At 41.5% G+C, this 18,924-nt stretch overlaps 1 protein-coding gene across 9 annotated transcripts in view; it reads right to left on the minus strand.

Moving 5' to 3' along the window:
• The window catches only part of NCAM1 (neural cell adhesion molecule 1), a 144,904-nt gene extending 140,415 nt beyond the window's left edge, over nucleotides 1-4,489 (minus strand). For 2 of the 9 annotated variants that reach the window (XM_054223113.1, XM_054223106.1), the window contains exon 1: nucleotides 4,132-4,481. In XM_054223113.1, the coding sequence (XP_054079088.1) occupies nucleotides 4,132-4,183 (52 nt within the window). In that variant the 5' untranslated portion in view covers nucleotides 4,184-4,481. Of the gene's footprint in view, nucleotides 1-4,131 lie in introns of all 9 variants that reach the window. The other 7 variants (XM_054223107.1, XM_054223108.1, XM_054223114.1 and 4 more) reach the window with 5 other exon arrangements.
• Nucleotides 4,490-18,924: the final 14,435 nt, after the last annotated feature.

The following is an 18,924-nucleotide window of genomic DNA, read 5'->3' on the forward strand; positions in this document are numbered from 1 at the left end:
ACTACCGCCAAAACCACCTAATTTACATCCCTTTGCATCAGCAAGGGCTTTAAAGGATAGTAATGTGTTTTCCTAAACAAAAGAAGCCAGAGCCAGGATAGATCTGACCTTCAAATTTGCTTCTTTGTTTTTTATGTCTCAAAATCTATTTGCCTGGTGGCTCTTTTTTTCCCCTCTAGGACTTGAGAGTGTTGTGATGAAAACCGACACATCAAGTCCTATGAAAACACGGGTAAAGGACAACATTCAGGAAAGTGGAGACGCCTGGGAGCTGTAGTTCTCTTTACAGACACACCCTCAGCCAAGTTACTTGCAGACGTTTTCCCTGTTATAGAAAGCTATTGTAGGAAGACAAACACAATTTTATTTCCTTATTGTTTTCAAACTCCTATATTTACAATTGAGCTGCTTTATTTATTTTATCTCACATTTCAGATATTCACGAGGGTACAGAATTGTGAAAACAACAAAGACACCATCTTTTCACTGCACCTGAAAAATACTGTAATGGCCCCTACTTGAATTTTTCTGATAGTTCCCTGCATAAATGCTATGATACACAATTCCAAAGACGACAGCTTCTCCCAGTCTGCTTACACAGACGTTTTGTGAAGTTCATAATATCTGTCTTACTATTTGCAAGTTTTAAGTTAGAGTAAAACAAAATTGTTATTGACAGATCAAATCATACTGAAGTATACTGCCCTGCAAAACCACAAAAGCCACACAAGAAAACCAACAAAAAAACCCTCTAGAATTGTGCATTCTCTATATAATCAGTATCACCAGGCACATTAAAAAAAGAGTAAAAAGGCAGGATGGCCTTTTAAGTGAGAAAATAAAATGTGCTTTTGTCTCTCACTAAAGCTATTTTTCTGTTCCTTGCAGACTGATGGCAGCAGATGCAGTATTCCCTCCTCCTCCCCCATCAATTGGTTCTGCTTTCCTGCCAGCCAGTCAAGGCAAACCCATGGCATTACCCAAAAAAACCCCACCCCAAAACAAACCAACCAGCTAGCCCATCCCCCAAACCTCCATGCCATTCTCAATCAACAAGAAACCAATCACTTACACCCAATGGCAGAAAAGTCTACTGTTAAAATATGTTTCTGGAGATGAGGCAAGAAAAGTGAAGGCACTTTCAGTCTGGAGAGCAGCCACAATCTTAAAACACTTAAAAACTGGGTATTTATTGAATTACTATTATAGTATATGTCCTAAAAAACCCACCCCCAAAAAAACCCAAACAAAAAATCAACCCACAAAAAAACCTACCCCAAAAAAATCCAACAGTCAAGTCAGGACTTTTCAAGTTTGTACATCAAGAGGATAAAGTTTATACAAAATATTCTCTATTATTTAAGAAAGCATAGTTCTCATGATGTAAATGAAAGGACATGAGCCATCTGTTGTGTCTATAAATCAGCTTTTAAATTATACGAGAATGTTCTATCACAGGCCACAGGAATACATACAAAATGCATAATTATTCTAAAAGATGTAAAGGCATGCTTTTGTTCTGAAACTACCATGTAACTGTTACTCAGACAACAGTCTCTTCAGTGATTCTTCACTAATAAGCATCTATCTCTTTCCTCCTCTTACATGTAAGGTACTGTAAAGCTGCAATTAGGGTTGCTTTATTAGCATCATCGTAGCTGCTCCCCCTCTTTCACTGACATCTCCTTCAACATCATAGCTTCCAAAGCCCAAAGCAATAGCCCTTCTCCCCCCATCACAGACTGTGGTGACCTTAGCTGGGAAAAAAAGCTGACCCTTTTTAAAACAAGCTTTAGCAGACCAAAGCATCCTTTAGCATGGAAAGCATAACTGATGTGCTGGGTACTGCTTTTACCATAAACAGTGCTGCTTCTTTGTTCTAGCTTTTTAATATTTTATTTGGGGTTTTTTTGTGTTCTCCATTTTATGCTGATTTAACAGTCCAATTCCAGCTGTGCAGCTCCCTAGGCACTCTACACGTTCATAATTATTATTATTGGATAAACATGTATTTGAGTGGGGCACCAGATCGTATGCAGATAATTTTTCTTTGCTTACTCCCATCTATATCCCCTGAAAAAAAATGCTTTATTTTCCCCTCCCACAGCTGAGAAAGCCTGTATGAATGTGTCAGAGAGGCGATAGCTACGGAATCACATATAGTCGTCTGGCATCTTACAATGGTTGAGATCAAAAATGTATGCAGAGATGGTGATCAGAGGGCGTGGCTGAGCCAGATGCAGAACTGGCTACAGGGAAGGACTGTGCTGGAAATGGAAAGACAACCCCCCCTATCTGTTATATATATATACTCTAATAAGCAGTATTTTTTTTTTTTAAATTATAATAAGGAGAAGCTATATAGTAGTACTTATGACACGGGAGAGCTGTGTATCATTAAGAATGGGTGTTGTGCTGATGTTAAACAGGTGGCTTGATTTGGCAACAGACCTGAGCACGCTGGTGGCAATGGTCCGCCATGACAGGAGCTGGAATTAAGCCACAACAAGATAGCAAACAGAGCTACAGCAGAAGTAATTGCTTAAGGAGATAAGGAATCATCAGTATGGGAATGAGGCAATGGAGGAGTTATGGTAGTTAAGGACAGCACTGAAGCAAGGGGTGAAAAGAAGCTGTGCAGTGAGGTTTGTAGTTGCAGTGATGGGAATGAGCACATTGCAAGGACACAAAAATGGGTACAGGAGCTACCCCAAGAGAGCAGGGATCCGGACAGAGAGCGAGCTTTACTAAGCAGCAGCAGCGATTGGGAAGTATGACGGAACAATGAGCTGAGAAGGGGCTGCAAGAAGTAAAGGCAAGGACAGCCTGGGCAATCAGCGTGGGTACTTTAGGCCACGATGCTTGCAAGAGGGGGCCATGTGTGGCGGTGTAAGTAGTTTGTGAGCTGTAGGACAGGACAGAGAGGAACCCTGACATAGCCAAGAGCGGGCACAGAAAGCTCTGGGGAACACTTCCCAGTGAGCGTGGAAAAAGACAGCACAGAGCCAGGGCTTTGGGGCGACGAGGCTCGCTGAAGGATGGCGAGAGGAACCGCGGCACGTCGGGGCGGAGAGCACGGTCCGGCTAGCGGAGGGGGCGGTGTCAGAACAGGCGTGGCCGTAACCGCACCCAACCAACCTGCCGCCTCCCGGGGCCAGCGGCTCGGCCCGGGGCAGCCCGCCGGGGCACCGGACCGTTACGGACGCAGGCGACCCAGGCGGCTAACGGCCGCTCGCGCTCGGCGCCGCCCACTCCCCATTGGCCGCCACCGAACCCTCCCGTCCCCGTTCCCCCGCCCGCCGCGAGCAGGGGCGCTCGCGCCCGGCTGCCGCTCCCTTCGTGGCAGCGGCACGCGGCCCGTGCCCCTCCGCCTTTTTTATTTCATTTCGTTTGGGTTTTTTTACAGTTGCTCTAAGCCCCATCGTTAATTGCCACCGCACCTCTCCATTCGCCGCAATCGCTGCCCCGCACACGCACCGCTCGCAAGAAAGAGGGCGGCGGCGGCGGGGGGGCGGCCACCGCTGCGCAGCGCAGTGGCATCCTCAATATTCACAATGAAGCCGACGCGACAACGACAATCCACCGCCTCCCCGCGCGGCGACACCGCGAACACAGCGCACGTAGCATCCTCTCCGCTGCGCTCGCCTCCCCCTCCCATTCCCCACCCCCCCAACTCCATTGTCTGGGATTCACCGCACACCGAGACCCCCCCAGCCCAGGGGAGGTGGGCTCCCGCGGGGGGAGCGGTTCCTCCTGTCGCACCCGCGAACAGCAGCACCAGAGCGCAGAAGCAGCCGCTCGCTCACACCCTTCTCACCTATCTCCCCCCCACCTCCGCTTTCTCCTGTCAAATTCGCACAGCCCGAGCCATCTTTTCCCCTCCATCTCCCACGATAGCGAACAATGTGCACGAACCAGCCACCCCGTCACGCACACCGGGCGCGGCTGGCAGGAAAGGGGCGGGGGACGGACCCCACCATGGCCTGTCTCCCTCCCCTCAAAGCCCGGCGGCAGCGCAGCGGCGGCGGGGTCCGCCCGACCCCATTGTTCGCCTCACCAGGTCCCAGCAACACCCCACCCCACCCCACCCCAGCCCCGGGCAGCGCCCCACCGCCCCGGCCCCGCGCGTACCTGCGGCTCCAAGCAAAAACAATGTCCAGGGCAGCACAGTGGCTAGCAGCATCGCAGCGGGCTGTAGTAAGAGGGAGCCGCTCGTGAAATAACCTTTTCCTGCCGTTCGGAAGAAACGCAGCCCGCTTCTTTTTTTGTATAGACGTATTATTTTTTTTTCCCCGCGTCTTCCTTCGCTGCTCCTCCCCGCTGCCGGCCGCGCTCCGGCTCCGTTACCGCGCGTACTCCCGCACCGCCTTCCGCCGGCTGCGCCCCGGCCGCGTTCCGCCGCCGCCGCCGCCGCGCTAACTGACAGGCGGCCTCAGCACCGCGGCCCGGATCCCTGCGCCGCCGGCCTCGCGCGGAGGCTGGCACCACCGTGTCCTTCCACCCGCGCCCGCCTCAAATAGTACAGCGCAGCCCGCGCGCAGGGGCACCAGAGGCGCTGAGGGGCGCGCCCGGCCGCCTGCGAAACGCGGCGCGGATCCGGCTGGACGGCGGCCCCGGTGTCCCCGGTCGGCGGAGGAGCCTTCCGGGCCTCGGGCACGCTCAGCCCCGGGGCAGGGTGGCAGCCTCTTCAGAGGTAGTTGATTGCCAAAAATAAATTAATTAACCGACACACGGGAATTTGGGAAGGGATTTCCGTGCTGGTTTGGCCGGTGCCTGCCCAAAGGTGTACCTGCAGGAAAACAGGTGGGAATCAAAGAGGGTAAGGGAGGAGACCTCAATCCCCAACGCTTCAGCTGGGCTCTTGTTCCATTTCTGCAGGAAGAGGCCAGAGCCTGCTCAGAAACCGCAGAGCCAGGAGTTTTTACAGGCACCATTTTGCCATGGCTAAGACTTGTGGCAAAAGGCAGGAGGAACTGCAGTTGAAGAGATGCTTCGGCTCTGAAAAGACCCAGCTCTGAAGGAAGTAGGTTGCCTACTTTTTGAACCATTTCTGCTAGGCCTCCTTTCACATGGCTCCACACTGACCCCTACTCACAAAGACAGACATCAAAGCTGGTCTAACACATTACACGTTTGTTTGTGTGTATATACAGAATATCTTGCCCTTCAACTTGTCTATACCAACACCCACAGCAGCAACTCTTCTTCCTTCAAGATCTGAGAGGCAGTGGGCACTGAGGCACAGTACCACAGGTAATGTACATTCAGTAGGGGCTGCACAGGAAAATGGTGAAAAGACAGTTTTGAATTAGATTTACAATCAACAAAGCCTGTCTTTTTCAGATTATCATGTCTTAACAATGCTCCTCCAGCACCTTCCCAAACTACAGGAGTTGCTAAGAGCCCTCATTACTCAAACATAGCGGTTACTCATTTTGGGATCTGTGAACAAGGGGAGAGAAAGTTCTTAGGAAAAAAAAATAAATTTAAGCATTTATTTTATTCAAGTGTAGTGTTTTCATTTCATTAGTATTAGAGAAAAGAACTTAAACTGAAGTAGACCTTTGTCATAACATGCAAAATAATTTGGCTTAGTTTGCTAATTGTAGTTGCTGTTTTAAAGTTAAATTCAAAACACCTAGAGTAGTTGTGAACACGTAAGGACTTCTGATGACACGGAGACTTTATTAGCAGAAAACTGACAAGTAGAAACCATTTAGACAGAAGATAGCTTGCATAGATAAAGAAACAATTCCCTTTCAATACAATTTGACACCAGTATTTCAACAATATTTTAATATAGTAAATCCATTCCAGTATTTTGCTGTTAGTGGTCTAAAGGATCATTCCAGGCCAGATCATATTCTTTTATTGTATCCTTTTCTGTTTGAGAAATCCCTTCCCCCTTTCCATTTTATAAAAATCCTTCTCTAAAAGAAACAACAAAATTACTTACTGCACTGTGATTGAAAACATGCCTTCTCTGCTCCTTTGGTCTGCCTAGCCCATGGCTCATATTGGATTGATTATCTCCAGAGACCAACCTTGCTCAACCACGCCATGTGCTATTTACTCCATTCCTTGCTCTCCCAGTTCACACTAATCCCTGCTACTATCCTGTAGACTTGCATTCTTGGATACTGGATGCCTCCCCATGCCCCTTAACATAAGGTCATTCATCCCAGGAAGACGCCAATATTTATTTAAAGTTTTTCAGGTCATATAGATGCTCAGCTCAGACCGTTTTGGAATAGAAAGCCAACCTCTCCCTAAGAGTATTTGGGATAAAAACCCTCAGAAGAAACAGAATCCTTTATCCTGAAAATAGTAAACCAATTTCTGGATGTGTATTAGATACTTTTCCTCTTATAATAAAAAATACACTGAATTTACAGTGATTACTACACAACTTTAGCAGATTAAATCAACTAGTGGCTGTAGAGGAGAGAGGCAGCATCTCTATCATCCATCAAACTAGAACATCTTGCAAGACTCCCACCTTGTTTCTCCATCCTTTCAACTGCTGGTTGACAAATGTGGATAAACATAGTGGCAAGCCATCTGCTTCTCCTTGAGTCTCCCCTCCCCTCTGCCATCAACTTTCTCAATGAACTTGCCCCATAAAAAGTAACCCCAAAGGATAACAAAGCATGGTTTAATGAGATGTGGTCTTCTTTTATGCCAGCTCCACCAGCTGGATTTCTGGCACTAGGGAATTCCTGAGTCTCTACCCTGAGCAGTTGGATAAACTCTTTTGCATCCAGTCAGATTAGTGCCCAATCATTTCCTACAGAGAAAAGAGACTGAGTTGTCATACTGTGATTAGTACTGTCAGAAATAGTTTGTAGAATTAGTTCTAGTTCCCAGAGGCCTTACACAAGCTTCTATTTCTTTCCATTCACAACAAAGAATATTTAGATAGACAGTTACCTTGTAAAAAATTAAGTTTATAGCATTCAAAATAAGAGATTGTGGGAGTGCATAGGTCATTATATATTGAATGAGGAAGCTATAACGCTAACTTATACGATGCAACGGTCCATTTTTATAAACTGCAACTGAGATTTTTCCATGAAATCTCAGTCATCTTCTCTACCAAAGAAGCAGCAAAACAGCAAAATACTTGCAAAACAGTAGTATTTGTATGTATTGAACTGTAGTCTTGTACAGAACATTAAACCAATTAAGGCAGCTTTATTCCCCAAAAGCCGACATTGCATGAAATTGGAAGAGATATGTGAAGAGAGACTGTTACATACAACAAATAGCATGAATTATTATATACTGTGAGTGAGTAATTGTTTGTGTTAGAGATATCTACTGTATCTTTATTCCTATTAAGAAATACCTTAATCCATGACATAGTAGTATTAATTCTCAGGGTAAGTAAAGGGAGGTACTCACATGGAAATCAGCAGTGTAAGAAACATCCCAACCCCTCTCCAACTCAGTGACAGAGCAGAATAAAGGAGAAGCAGGGGGCACTATTTCATTTGTAGCAGACTTCCAGAAACATGGTTTCCCCCTCGCCCCTTCAAAAGATTTGACAGAGCAAAGACGACAAACGAGGAGTCTGAATTTAAGCTTCTAAGTAATTCAAAAATAAAATTGTGGATTTTATGATGAAAGTCCAATAGAGACCAGTGCCAAGTACATCCCATCCAAATGAGATGTTCTAAGTACATTACCTGAAACATTTCCCCCTTTCTTGCTGTTAACAGACATCTGTGGGCCATACCCATGCATTTCTTTTCCTTAATCTATAAAATAAAGAGGGCAAATCACACAAATCAATAATTGAAATGCAACTTTCTATTATTGACTTCATTGGATACTTTGAATAAAAATGAACAAGAAGTTTGGATCAAATTTTCTCCAATGTTTAAAAATGGCATCTACCAAATTAATGCTACTTCTACTGTGCAAATAAGCGAACAAGTGAACTAGAGTTTTAACTATACAAGCATTTCACAGAGTAGGTGCAGCTTCAGCATCATAAAAAGATTGCTAAATAACCCTCTCTATAGCCAGCATCCCCCTTTTTCTGACATTACTGTTCACTGGTTGGCATTTGAGGCAGGATTATTACAGGATGCACTGGAAATTCTCTATGACATTAAAGCATCACGTAGGGTCAAGAGAGGACTTCAGCTGTCAAATTAAAAAGAAAAAACGTAGCAGACAGTTATGCTTTGTAGTCAGACTTTGAGAAGAAAAGTTTACAATCTAAAATTGCTACTATGGTCAAATCCCAAGATTCCAAATCTGATGCAACAGGGCAGTAATAACCATTGCTATAATGACAGATGTTGTATGTTGCTGATCATTGAAAAGCAACAAAAAGCATTTTCATGATTTAGGAAAAAAATATTAGTATCTCCTCTTCCTCCTTTAGGCAATACAGCTTAGAAAACTAACTATTACGACTCTTCTGGTGATGTAAGCCAGAAGAATGGAGATGAAGTCATCAGAATTTGAGAGATAAAATTACAATCCAGAAATCCAGAATCTTGCAATTAAAAACATATATGTTTTATCTCCATACCTGGAACAAACTCCGAAGTTGATCTCAGCATTTGTCCTGCTCTGGGATTTTGCTTGCTGCATCTGTGCAAATAGGTAATTGTTACCTGCACAGAGCTAAGAAAATATACACATGGCTGCTGTTAGCCTACTCATGAAAATATCCAGGGAAAGAAACTTCATGAAGATAGTCTGTCAGTCTGACTCACAATGGAAATGTCATCAACAATCTAATGGCATTCCTAGAAGTTATCTGGCAGTTACTTTTCCATTTAGTTTTGGAAATAAATCTTCCATCTTTGAAGTTAAAACGTGAAGTTTAATGTGTATGCTTCCATGTATAAAAGCATTACACTTACATTGCACAGTAAATGTCTCATTTTAATCTTTTTAATCTCTCCAGTCAACTCTAATGTTTCAATTCAGAAGAGATAAAGACGCTCAGCTGATCAGAATCACAGAAAATAAGAGGGCTTTTAAAAAGTACATCAGGATGAATTGCCTGTTCTTTTACACTCTTCCCGTGGTATCACTAGTATTTGTTTTAATTTGAAGCATTCTGATTAGCCAAGGCATTTAAAGCACATCCATCACCCAGTGCCTCTAAATAATAGCATAACCATCACAAATACCTAGCTATTTTAAAAGAACAGCTGTTCTAGTTCTACTGTTATTTATACTAATGTTAATTTGAAGACTCACTATCATATTATGTGGAGTAATACACGTGTAAAATCAGTATATGCAAAATTAAAATAGAAGACACTAAAACATTAGGGTGCCTCTGGCTAAGTGTTTGGTAGCAAGCAATAAATGGTTATCTTAATTGGGAAAAATCCATCCCTTAATCTGTTTTTACTTTAAAAAGTATAAATATGCCTGACAGGAATGTTCAAGCACATATGACAGTTATGAGAGACCACACCCTATCAACATGGAGGTCCATTTCTCATTTAGACCAAAGCTAAACAGACTTTTTTCCCCCCAGAAATGGATCTAAAGCATAAATGATCAGTGGACTCCACTTAGCAACTTAATGAGGGTTCCCCCATCCTCCAACAGTAAACAAGTTACCCAAGAGACAGCATAAAAGGGTCTTTTGCAACCCTTTGCTCCTCTTCTTCCTTACCACAAGAGTAGTACCCGTTCCTTTTGGAAAAGGGCAGAGATAGCTCCTTTAAAGTCAAGGCTCCAGAAGATGAATCTTGCCATTCTTTCCGTTTCTGCAGAGTAAAATTATACAAGTAGGTGACATAATAGAATAATTCAATGGGTGAAGGGGGATGCAAGTTATAAATAAACTGCAAAATCCGTCTTCATCAGAGGGAGAAAGTAAAAGCATAAACAGATTTGAAAATATTGTAGTGTAAAGGAAATAAAATGTTAAAGATGCACTAATAGCCCTGCAAACAGTTTTGATGTTGTTTCATAACTGGCGCACTGTGTATATTTTCTGTATTTTGGAGAAGACCCATCTGCACTATAGCCTGAGAAGACTGCCAGTTGCTGGGGATTTTTCCCCTTAGAGGACTTAGTGCTAAGAAGCTTCATTCTCAAAATCCCCTCCATGCAGACAGAGAGAGGGTCTTCAGCTTCCTACTAGGAGTCTTAGCTGTTCCCCTTCGTTTCTATTACTTACACCCTACTCTTAAACAGTAGTCAGGAGGCTTTGTCCTCTGCTATTCCACGACTGTACAGTTGTATCACCAGCTAAAGAACTGCAACCACCCCTGAAGTCAAGTTCTCTGAAACAACTCAGGCGCTACTGTGCTTTAAACTTCCCTCTAGCTCAAAGGCGACTAAATAGGATTATGCTGATTGCATAAAAAAACCAACCCTCAAACACAGGTGGACAGTCACTCAAACAGAAAAAGGCAGAATTCCATTTAAAAATCAGACCAGAGCATAGTTTAAGGCAACATGCAGCATTTGCCCCTGCCTTTCAGGGTTACCTTCTGTTTCCTCAACATTTTCAGTTGAAACTGATTTAAGTTTGAACTAGATTTAAGGCATAGAAGAATAAGGTAGTAATAGAATCTCAGTCTCTGATTTTGTGTTGTCTCAGCCTGACGTTTCTCTAAAAATATTGTAGAGAGGATAGAACTATGAGGAAAGTAGTATTTCTATTTTTGCATAATGGTCTTAAGATGGTGCTGAAATGCAGTGAGAAAGAAAAGATCCTAAAAAAATTCTTGCTGTTAAGGCAGAATCATTATTCTTGAACTGAATATATTCTCTGCTTTATTACTAAGACTGGATCTAGGCTCTGGAATATATAATATCCTGTAACAAAATCAGGTTGTTTTGCCTCATTTGGGCTGTTGAGGTTCAGCTGTAAAATCTTTTGGCACCACATTAGGATTTTAATCTTTGCCATAACAAGTCTGGTAGCATACATAGGGGCCAAAGTCACTTGTGAGAATCACTAAGTGATGCCAATGCAGCTGTTGCCCATTCAATCCAAATTATGATTTTCAAAGGTTTGTCTGATAAATCTTTCCTTGATATTTGAAGTCACTTTTTATCACTGCTGTTCTTGTACTGTAAGTCTGCAATCCAAATTAATGTAATATTAAATAATCTCCTGAATGCTAAATGGTAGAATGTAGACAGGCACTTCATGCCTTTGCAGGACATTGTCTGTTATATAAAGCATTTCGCAGTAATAGATGTGGCAGTTTGTATCTACATGTATAGGTAAAAGGTCTTAGGCTAGCATAAATGCTAATCAAGCCCTCAAAATAGGATTAGGGCAATGTCTTGGATGTGTGGTATTAGCTCTCTTCACAGAAGGAACTTTCATCTCTTAACAAGGTAGCTATTAGGTAACACAAATGGCTCTGTGCCTATGGTGATAACACGAGCAATACCAGATGACGTAAGATGATGCATTTCTTTTGCAGATGTCTACCATCTGCAGAGCAGCAGCAGCTTTTTTTTTTGGAGAAGGGCTGTGCTTATTATGGGAAGGAAAAAAAGAGAAGATTTCCTAACAGTCAGGATCCTCTTTGAAGATTTTTGAGATCCTAGTCAGGTAGGACAATCAGGGAAGGATACTGCATTTGGCAGTCTGTTTGTCCCTACTGTATATAACTAATTTTGTTCAATCTCATGAAGATAACGTATCATTATACCTAAATTCAACTCATATTGCGTAGATTTCACTGCACTCCATCAGAAGTATTGGCAAGATAGTTTAATTCAACATCCTCCTTTCTATTATTTCATATTTCTAGTTTAGTCTTGGTGAGGACTGGTAAACCAAATTTTATATTGTCAAAGTCCTTATTATTTTAGTGGAGCGCTCAGGAGAACCAAACTCAGTAATTTTTGAAAGCGTTCAGGACAGCATACAGTCTAAATAGATAAAACAAAGTAAGTCACCTTCGCCGAACATACTGAGAAATTAGATTTAGTGATGGGCCTTGCGCTTCCCTACAGGAAATTTGTGGCCAATAGGAAACTGAAAACAGATCTCCTGAGCCTCAGTTTAAACCATTAACCAAAAGGCCAATATTGAAAGCAGTAGGGTGGAATTAAATGCAAGAACAACAAAAGATTATTTCCCCTCCCCTTCATCCACTTTGCAGAAAGCTCTATTACAATAATGTGAGTAATTAAGAGGCTGACAGCAGAGCAACTGGAGTGTCATAAGGGAATGCAGACTCACTGATTTCCCTACTACACACTACCCTTTCCTGGTCTATGTGCTCACCGAATTTTGTAATAGGGATTAGTTTACAACAGTATATCTGCTGTGGTCTGATCTAGATCAAGGAGGTTTTTTTTTTGGTTTTAAGTATTTATTGTATCACCACTTCTAAGCATGACTACGTGTTTTCAGCAGCCTAGTAAGGACCACAAGCAATCTAGCTGATTTCTCTGCCAGTATCTGCGAGACAATTTTCCATCATCCTTTATTTTCTTATGCGAAGTGTCAAAAGTTTTATTTTCATTGATAGAACAATTGGAACAGATTAGAACAGGGTCCACATGCCATTATATTTATCTGTGAAAAGTAATTCCTGATGGGGAGCAGCAGCACAGAACCTAATAGCTGTCCTGATGGTAGCAGATCAAAAATGTATTAAAAGCTATGAAATGTCATATTTCATGTGACAATCAAATCTAAACCATGATTTTTCTTTCAAGTGTATTTAATGTTACAAAACCTTTGGAAGTATGGCATCTTGTTCTCTTTTGCCATTTTAAGTTTTGTTTCTTATTATTCCAGCTCCATATTACAAGGGATGGAAATCCTTTTCTTCTCAAAGCCAAGCTATACCGTAAAGTTGTTTTCTGAATGAAAGTCACTGCGGTTCTACAGGGCACACTCCCTTTCTATTTCCTTTTTTTTTTTTTTAGCCTAAAACAGCCCCTTGGGCATCCTAACCTTCATTGGCACACGCATTATATCAGAGGAAATGACTCATAATTACACTAGCAATCAATATCTACAATGCATTTCTTTCACAGTATTACTAAGAGTCAGATATGTCCATATAATCAGGCCATTAAATATAGCCATTTGTAATGTGCTTAAGTTTGAAGACAGCATTTACTTTATAAAAGGTAAAATGGTTATGAAAGTTGTTGCACTGGGCAAGGAATTCACACTGTCAGTTTTGCAAGTTCCTGTCTTATGTTTCTGACCAAGCTTCATTTCTAAAATAATCCTACCACAAAACAGGCTTCTGATCCTGAAGACAGCCAGAAGACTATGTGCCTGCAGCCAGGTTGATATTTCCTTAGCACCATTTGACTTTAAATGTACATGGGCATGCTTAAAGTATTAACAAATCAGCCATGTATTAGCAAATACCAAAGGGCCACACTTACACGATCAAAATTCCAACTAAGCCAGCGTTCTCCAGGGCTTACCTGCTTCACATAGTTCCTCTGAGTTGCTCCTTAAAGTTAACTGGAGATCTGCGTAAAATGGAAGAAATTGTTGAAGTCTACCTGAATTTACTGATATTGGCTTTCAAAATGTTGCAGTTGCATCCCTGATGTTATACTATAGAGTACTGTGGATAACACGTGACATGAATAATAGGTGCACGCAGTCTTTCCAAAGATGCATCTACCTGAGCCTGCAAATGTTTAGCCAAACTCCAATTGCAAATTTCAGTGCAGTCATTCACTAACGGATGAGTGGTAGGCCCATAATAGGGATGGACAAGATGGATTTTTTTTATAGTAGCCAGTACTCCCCAAACTCTTTTGGTACAATCCAGCTATCAGTAAGCTGATTATTTTCTCTGTCTTTGTTTTCCCTGCGAGTTGGAGTAACTACATGCATAATGAGAAAATCTGAAGAATCCCCAGAAAATAGAAAATCTGTAACGTCTTACCTGGAGGAAGAAAATAACTGCCTTAATTCCATTCAGAGAAAACCCAAGGGGAATGCCAGTTGTTTCATAACACTACCGCCAGAGTCAGATCCTTGTACCATTTTGGCCAAGAAAAAAAAAATCCCAGTAATATTAGTGGCATGGTAATTTCACCCTCATTCTTTCCTTCTTGTATATTGCTGCATATTTCTTCTGTGTTATTTTTTTACTCAGATAGGAGCCTAAACTTTCCCAAAACTCTTCTTCATGGTCCTGTGCATTGTCTAAGGAATTTAGGGAGAGCTTTGCTTTATTATTCCAGACAGAGCAGCAGCCAACCCTTTCCCATTGCTAAGCAACACTCCCTATCTTGTTCAAGCAGCAGCTCCTATTTTTGCTACAGAGTAAAGATCAAAATACTCAGCAGAGGGAGTAGAATTGTTTACATTACCTTTAACATTGCATATGGAACATGCATCTTCCTTGAGAATACTTGTTGCACATTTAAACTGTAATTAATATCTTAATTCTAGAGCTCTTCTTCCTCTCACTTTTAAGTTCCGCATAACGTGTGTGAAGTTATTTACACCATTATCACAGCCTCAAGGTAGAAATATAAAAAAATCCAAAAGGTTAGAGGCTCAAAAGCATCTCTAAAGTCAAAAAGAGATTACCATTGCATTTCATCCCTCATAGTTTATACTATACCGGATTGGTTTGGGTCAACAGTTTGCCTGGCTGTCCAGCTTGACAAGCCTCAGGAGGACTTAAATTCATCCAAGCCCTTTCCTATTTTGCCTACCACACAAATGCTCCTGCATTAGGATGTGTTATGTGCTTTTGGCACCTTTCTCATTACAGCTTCAACAGTGCACTGGGGCTAAGAAGCCACCAGTGAAGCCTTGGCATTGTTTCTGTGCTTGCTTTGTTGGCACAAAGGGAACACCGCCGACTCCTAACCCAGCCTGTCTGTCCATCCCTATAGCCTCTCTATCCACCAGCACACCTTAATAATCTGAAAACTATTGAGTCACAATGAGGAAGGATTAATCTGTCTAGAGTTTTGTCATCACGATATAGCTCACCAACTGAGGTCAAGGAGTGTTATGTTTTTGCCTTTGCTGTAGACAGTGATCCTGACTATTTCAAAACCAAGATCCATTTTAAATCCTGCATGACTCACTGAAGTACTCACTTATACTCCACAGCTGCTGCTAAGAGCAGGAGGAACAGCTGCAGCACGACTGACTTCTCCAAGAAAACTCTTCCCTGAGGCCTGTAAGAAAATATCTTGTGGAGGTGCTCTAAGGCACAGGGGAACATGGGAGGTCTGTGACCACCAAAGATTTCTTACCAAGAATTTTCTAGAGTAGCAGCAGGAAATTTGACATTGTCTTGTTTCACTTTGCCTTAATCCCACTTGAAGGTGCTGGGTGAAAGCTCAGGAGCCCGGTGGTCTTCTAAAACTATTCACAGTATTTGGCTTACCTCGTGTTCTTGCTCTCCCCTTAGTATCAGCATCGGTCTTGTCCCATCTTTACAGACACTTGTTTGTCAACTGCTGTTCTTCATGTTTCTCCCCAGATAAGCACCAAAGCAGTAGACATAGGCTGAAACAGTTGTACCATTTTACATAATTTCTCCATATAGGGAATAGCTACCAGGTAGCGTCAGGGAGAGGATGAGGCTGAAAACTATCATTTAAATAGAGGAAGGTAACATCCTTAATGTACCACACTAAGGGTGGGATTCATTTCAGCTGGGTTAATCTCATTCTAGAGCAGATGTCAACAATAGGTCAAATAGAGACACCTGTCAGAGAAGCTGTGGGGAAGTAGTACAGGTGTAAATATTTTCATTGTAGAGTTTCAAATTTTGAATCACTTCAGCCTGAGCTTTCAGATACATCTTGACTTTTATTGCTGTGCAGGTTAATCCAGAAGTTGTTATTTTAGAAAGCAGGTCATGCCTTTACTCTGGAAAATTATCTAGATACTTAACATCAATAGAAATATATTTTCAGCTTCCTTATACAATTAATTTCTGCTCTCAATCAGGGATAGTGGTATTTGATGAAGGTGAATACTGTCATTCGTGGTCTGTGGCCTGGATTCAGCTCACCAAGGTTTATGTAATTTACTGAGGCAGTAAAGTCAGGCCCTTGTGTCTGCCTCACTCTGAATGGAGGGAGAGAGGTGCTTCAGAAGAGAATTTATACCCCCTTAAAATCTGAATTATTGTTTTCCTCATTAATTGCATAAATTACTGTTTTTTTTCTAAAGTGTTTTCTATTATGTGATCCAAAATATTTCAAAATTTGTAAATCCACATGAAACAGGAAGTCCAATTTAAACACAGATCCATTTTCTGCCCACTACCCCAATTCATGATTTAATAGCATGGACAAAGTTGCAAAATAATTCATCTTGGTGTAAGAGAGTCAAAAAACATTGTGTGGTCTTACTGCTAGCACAACAACACAGTCTTCCAAATTGCATTCTCCATATAAATCACCAAAAAAATCAAGCAAATCAAAGAAAAACATAATAGCAGAAGATTCTGTTTTGCATTTTTGTGGTCTGTTTCCAGTTCACATCTATTCAGTCTCAAAACAAGACTAAGGCCATATCTACACCCTGGCATGTGGGTCCCCTGCATGTGGTCAAACTCATTCTATTTGTGTATTTCTGATACTTGTGGAATTTTCTTTACAGATGATATCATATGCTATAGTACTCATCACAAATGGCATTAACTTCAAAAACGAGACTCACAAGATGAAATGAAAGTTGATCATGCAGAAGTTCTTAGTCCGTGTTTTTAACAAATCCATTGAGGATGAACAGCACAAAATAAGCAGACTTTTCCTTCAAGATAAGCTTTGCTTTCTTGCCATGTGAGATTCTCTTGTAGCCAGTGAGATGAACATTTATTAAAATTTCAATAAATAGTAATTCATAGAAGATAAGAATTTTCTACCTCTGAGCTAGTATGTCCTCCAAAAGTTATTTTTGGACAGATGTTGCTGAAGTACCAAGTCCTGTTGTTGAGGTACTGCTTTGTCCCTGGTGTCTTTTACACTCAGAGCATGAAATTACAACAGAATCTGTGAAGCAATAACATTAAAGTAATGATACAGAAGAAATAATAGTGGGAAATTCAGAGGTGATGTCTAAGCCTCTGGGTTTGAGTGGCTATTCTTTTTTGTTCTACTTATGATTATCGCTGTTATCTTGTGGTTTGTGTGCTTTAGTGATTTGGTCTTATGGTATACATACACTTCAGGAACCATATTTTGACTGGTGTTTGGAGTATTTAATAAAATTATTTACTAATACAAGCCTTTAGATATTACAACACCACAAATATTAACTAATTAACACAGAACACCATCTGTAACCTTAGATGGATAGAAGATCTTTAAACTATGTTGATTTGCACTCTGAGATTAATTTGTCATTAAATATTTTGGTAATACATAGAATCAGTTGTGGTAAGCTGACATTTAGACACCTTTCTAGAACTGGAAAATAATCAAATTTATGATTAGCCAAACGACAAAATTATTAGCTGAGACTACTTTTTTTTCCTCTCTCTCTTTTCAGACTTCAGGAGAAAGAAATAATTTTCAGCCATAATTTCTGGAGTTTGTCCCAGGACCTTATCTTGGAATTTTAGTTTGAAATCAGTTTCATGAGAAATTCGGGCTAAAAGTACAACTCAATGTATTTTTTTTGTAATGCAGCCCCAAGCATTTGCCCTAGCTTTTTTTTTTTTTTTTTTTGCATGGCTTATGATCACTTGTACATCTAGACTGAGTATCACCTTATTACTTGACCTCAGAAAAGAAATAATTTTGTATTTCTGGATGTCTTTGTAGACACTTGAGTAATATCCTAGTTTTAAATTGGTGCTTACATATGAATACAGGCATCAATTTCCATGCTGCCCTGCCCCCTCTCTAGCATACAAAGAGCAGTTGTCAGCTGTTTGGTCAGTGCTTGACGTAAACAATCACAGATGAGTGCTTCAGCGCATTTCTCCCTTGAATACTGATCTTTAAGCAAAGATGTCATTTGAAATCAAACATGTTTTTATAAAACAAGGAAAGAGAACAAACCTTAAAGGCATCATGTTTGGTTTTGGGGTAGCTTGCGAGGATACTGATAGCTAACAGCTCCTAAGAGCACTGCCACGGAAGAAATGTTCAAGCTGCTGCCCATGTGGAGCAAGCCGAGGGAGGCAGTGGATAATTACCTGGCTTGCGCCTTTGCCAAGAGGATTATATAAACACTATGCTTGTCGTGTATAACATTATGGGATCTTTAATGTTATTAATTTGTTATAGTCACTTACTAAGGTAAGAACATGGCTTCTGCTTCATCTGTAGACTGACACCTATCAGTGTGACAGAAGGTCAGCATATGGCAGCAAAATGTGCTATTCACATCACTAACAAAATACTTTGCACTGTCTGAGAAAGATTCCCTTCTTCTGATATGAGCTTCATCTGACTGTTCAACCTGCAAGAGCAGACAGAGTCACAACTCAAAACACCCTGCTGTCTGTGAACAGGAGTGTATTCAGACTGTGCTGCTCATAGAAAGACAGTTTATTCTGTAAACTGATTAACGTATTATTCCCACCAGTTTACTGAAGGAAGGAGATTGCCCTGTGGGCTGCCTGTCTCACTGTCTCACTGCCCATCTAGGATGTTGCCAGTAGCATTCAGTGCTTCAGTGGCTGACTAGTATAAATCCTTCACAGTAAACTTGTGACATTCAGATCAGTAAAAAACACAGCCCTTGAAGTGGTCTAGCCATGGCATTTGCTTCCCGCATTATGTCTATTGTATAATGGAAAATAAAGTAGGATGCACTGTGAATAGTAATGGTAGCAGTCAGTGCTGCTGGAACTGGCTGTTCCATTCTGCAGTGCAGCATTCCAAGCTTGCAGCGCAGGGATGTGCTGCTCGGAGGAAATAGTGGTTTGCTTTCTGCTCAGGAGGATATTACATGAAGGTTACAGGAACGGAAGGGAAACTCCAAGTCAGTCTTCTGCAATGACT

Source organism: Rissa tridactyla, chromosome 17 (genome assembly GCF_028500815.1).
Source record: "Rissa tridactyla isolate bRisTri1 chromosome 17, bRisTri1.patW.cur.20221130, whole genome shotgun sequence".
NCBI lineage: Eukaryota > Metazoa > Chordata > Aves > Charadriiformes > Laridae > Rissa > Rissa tridactyla.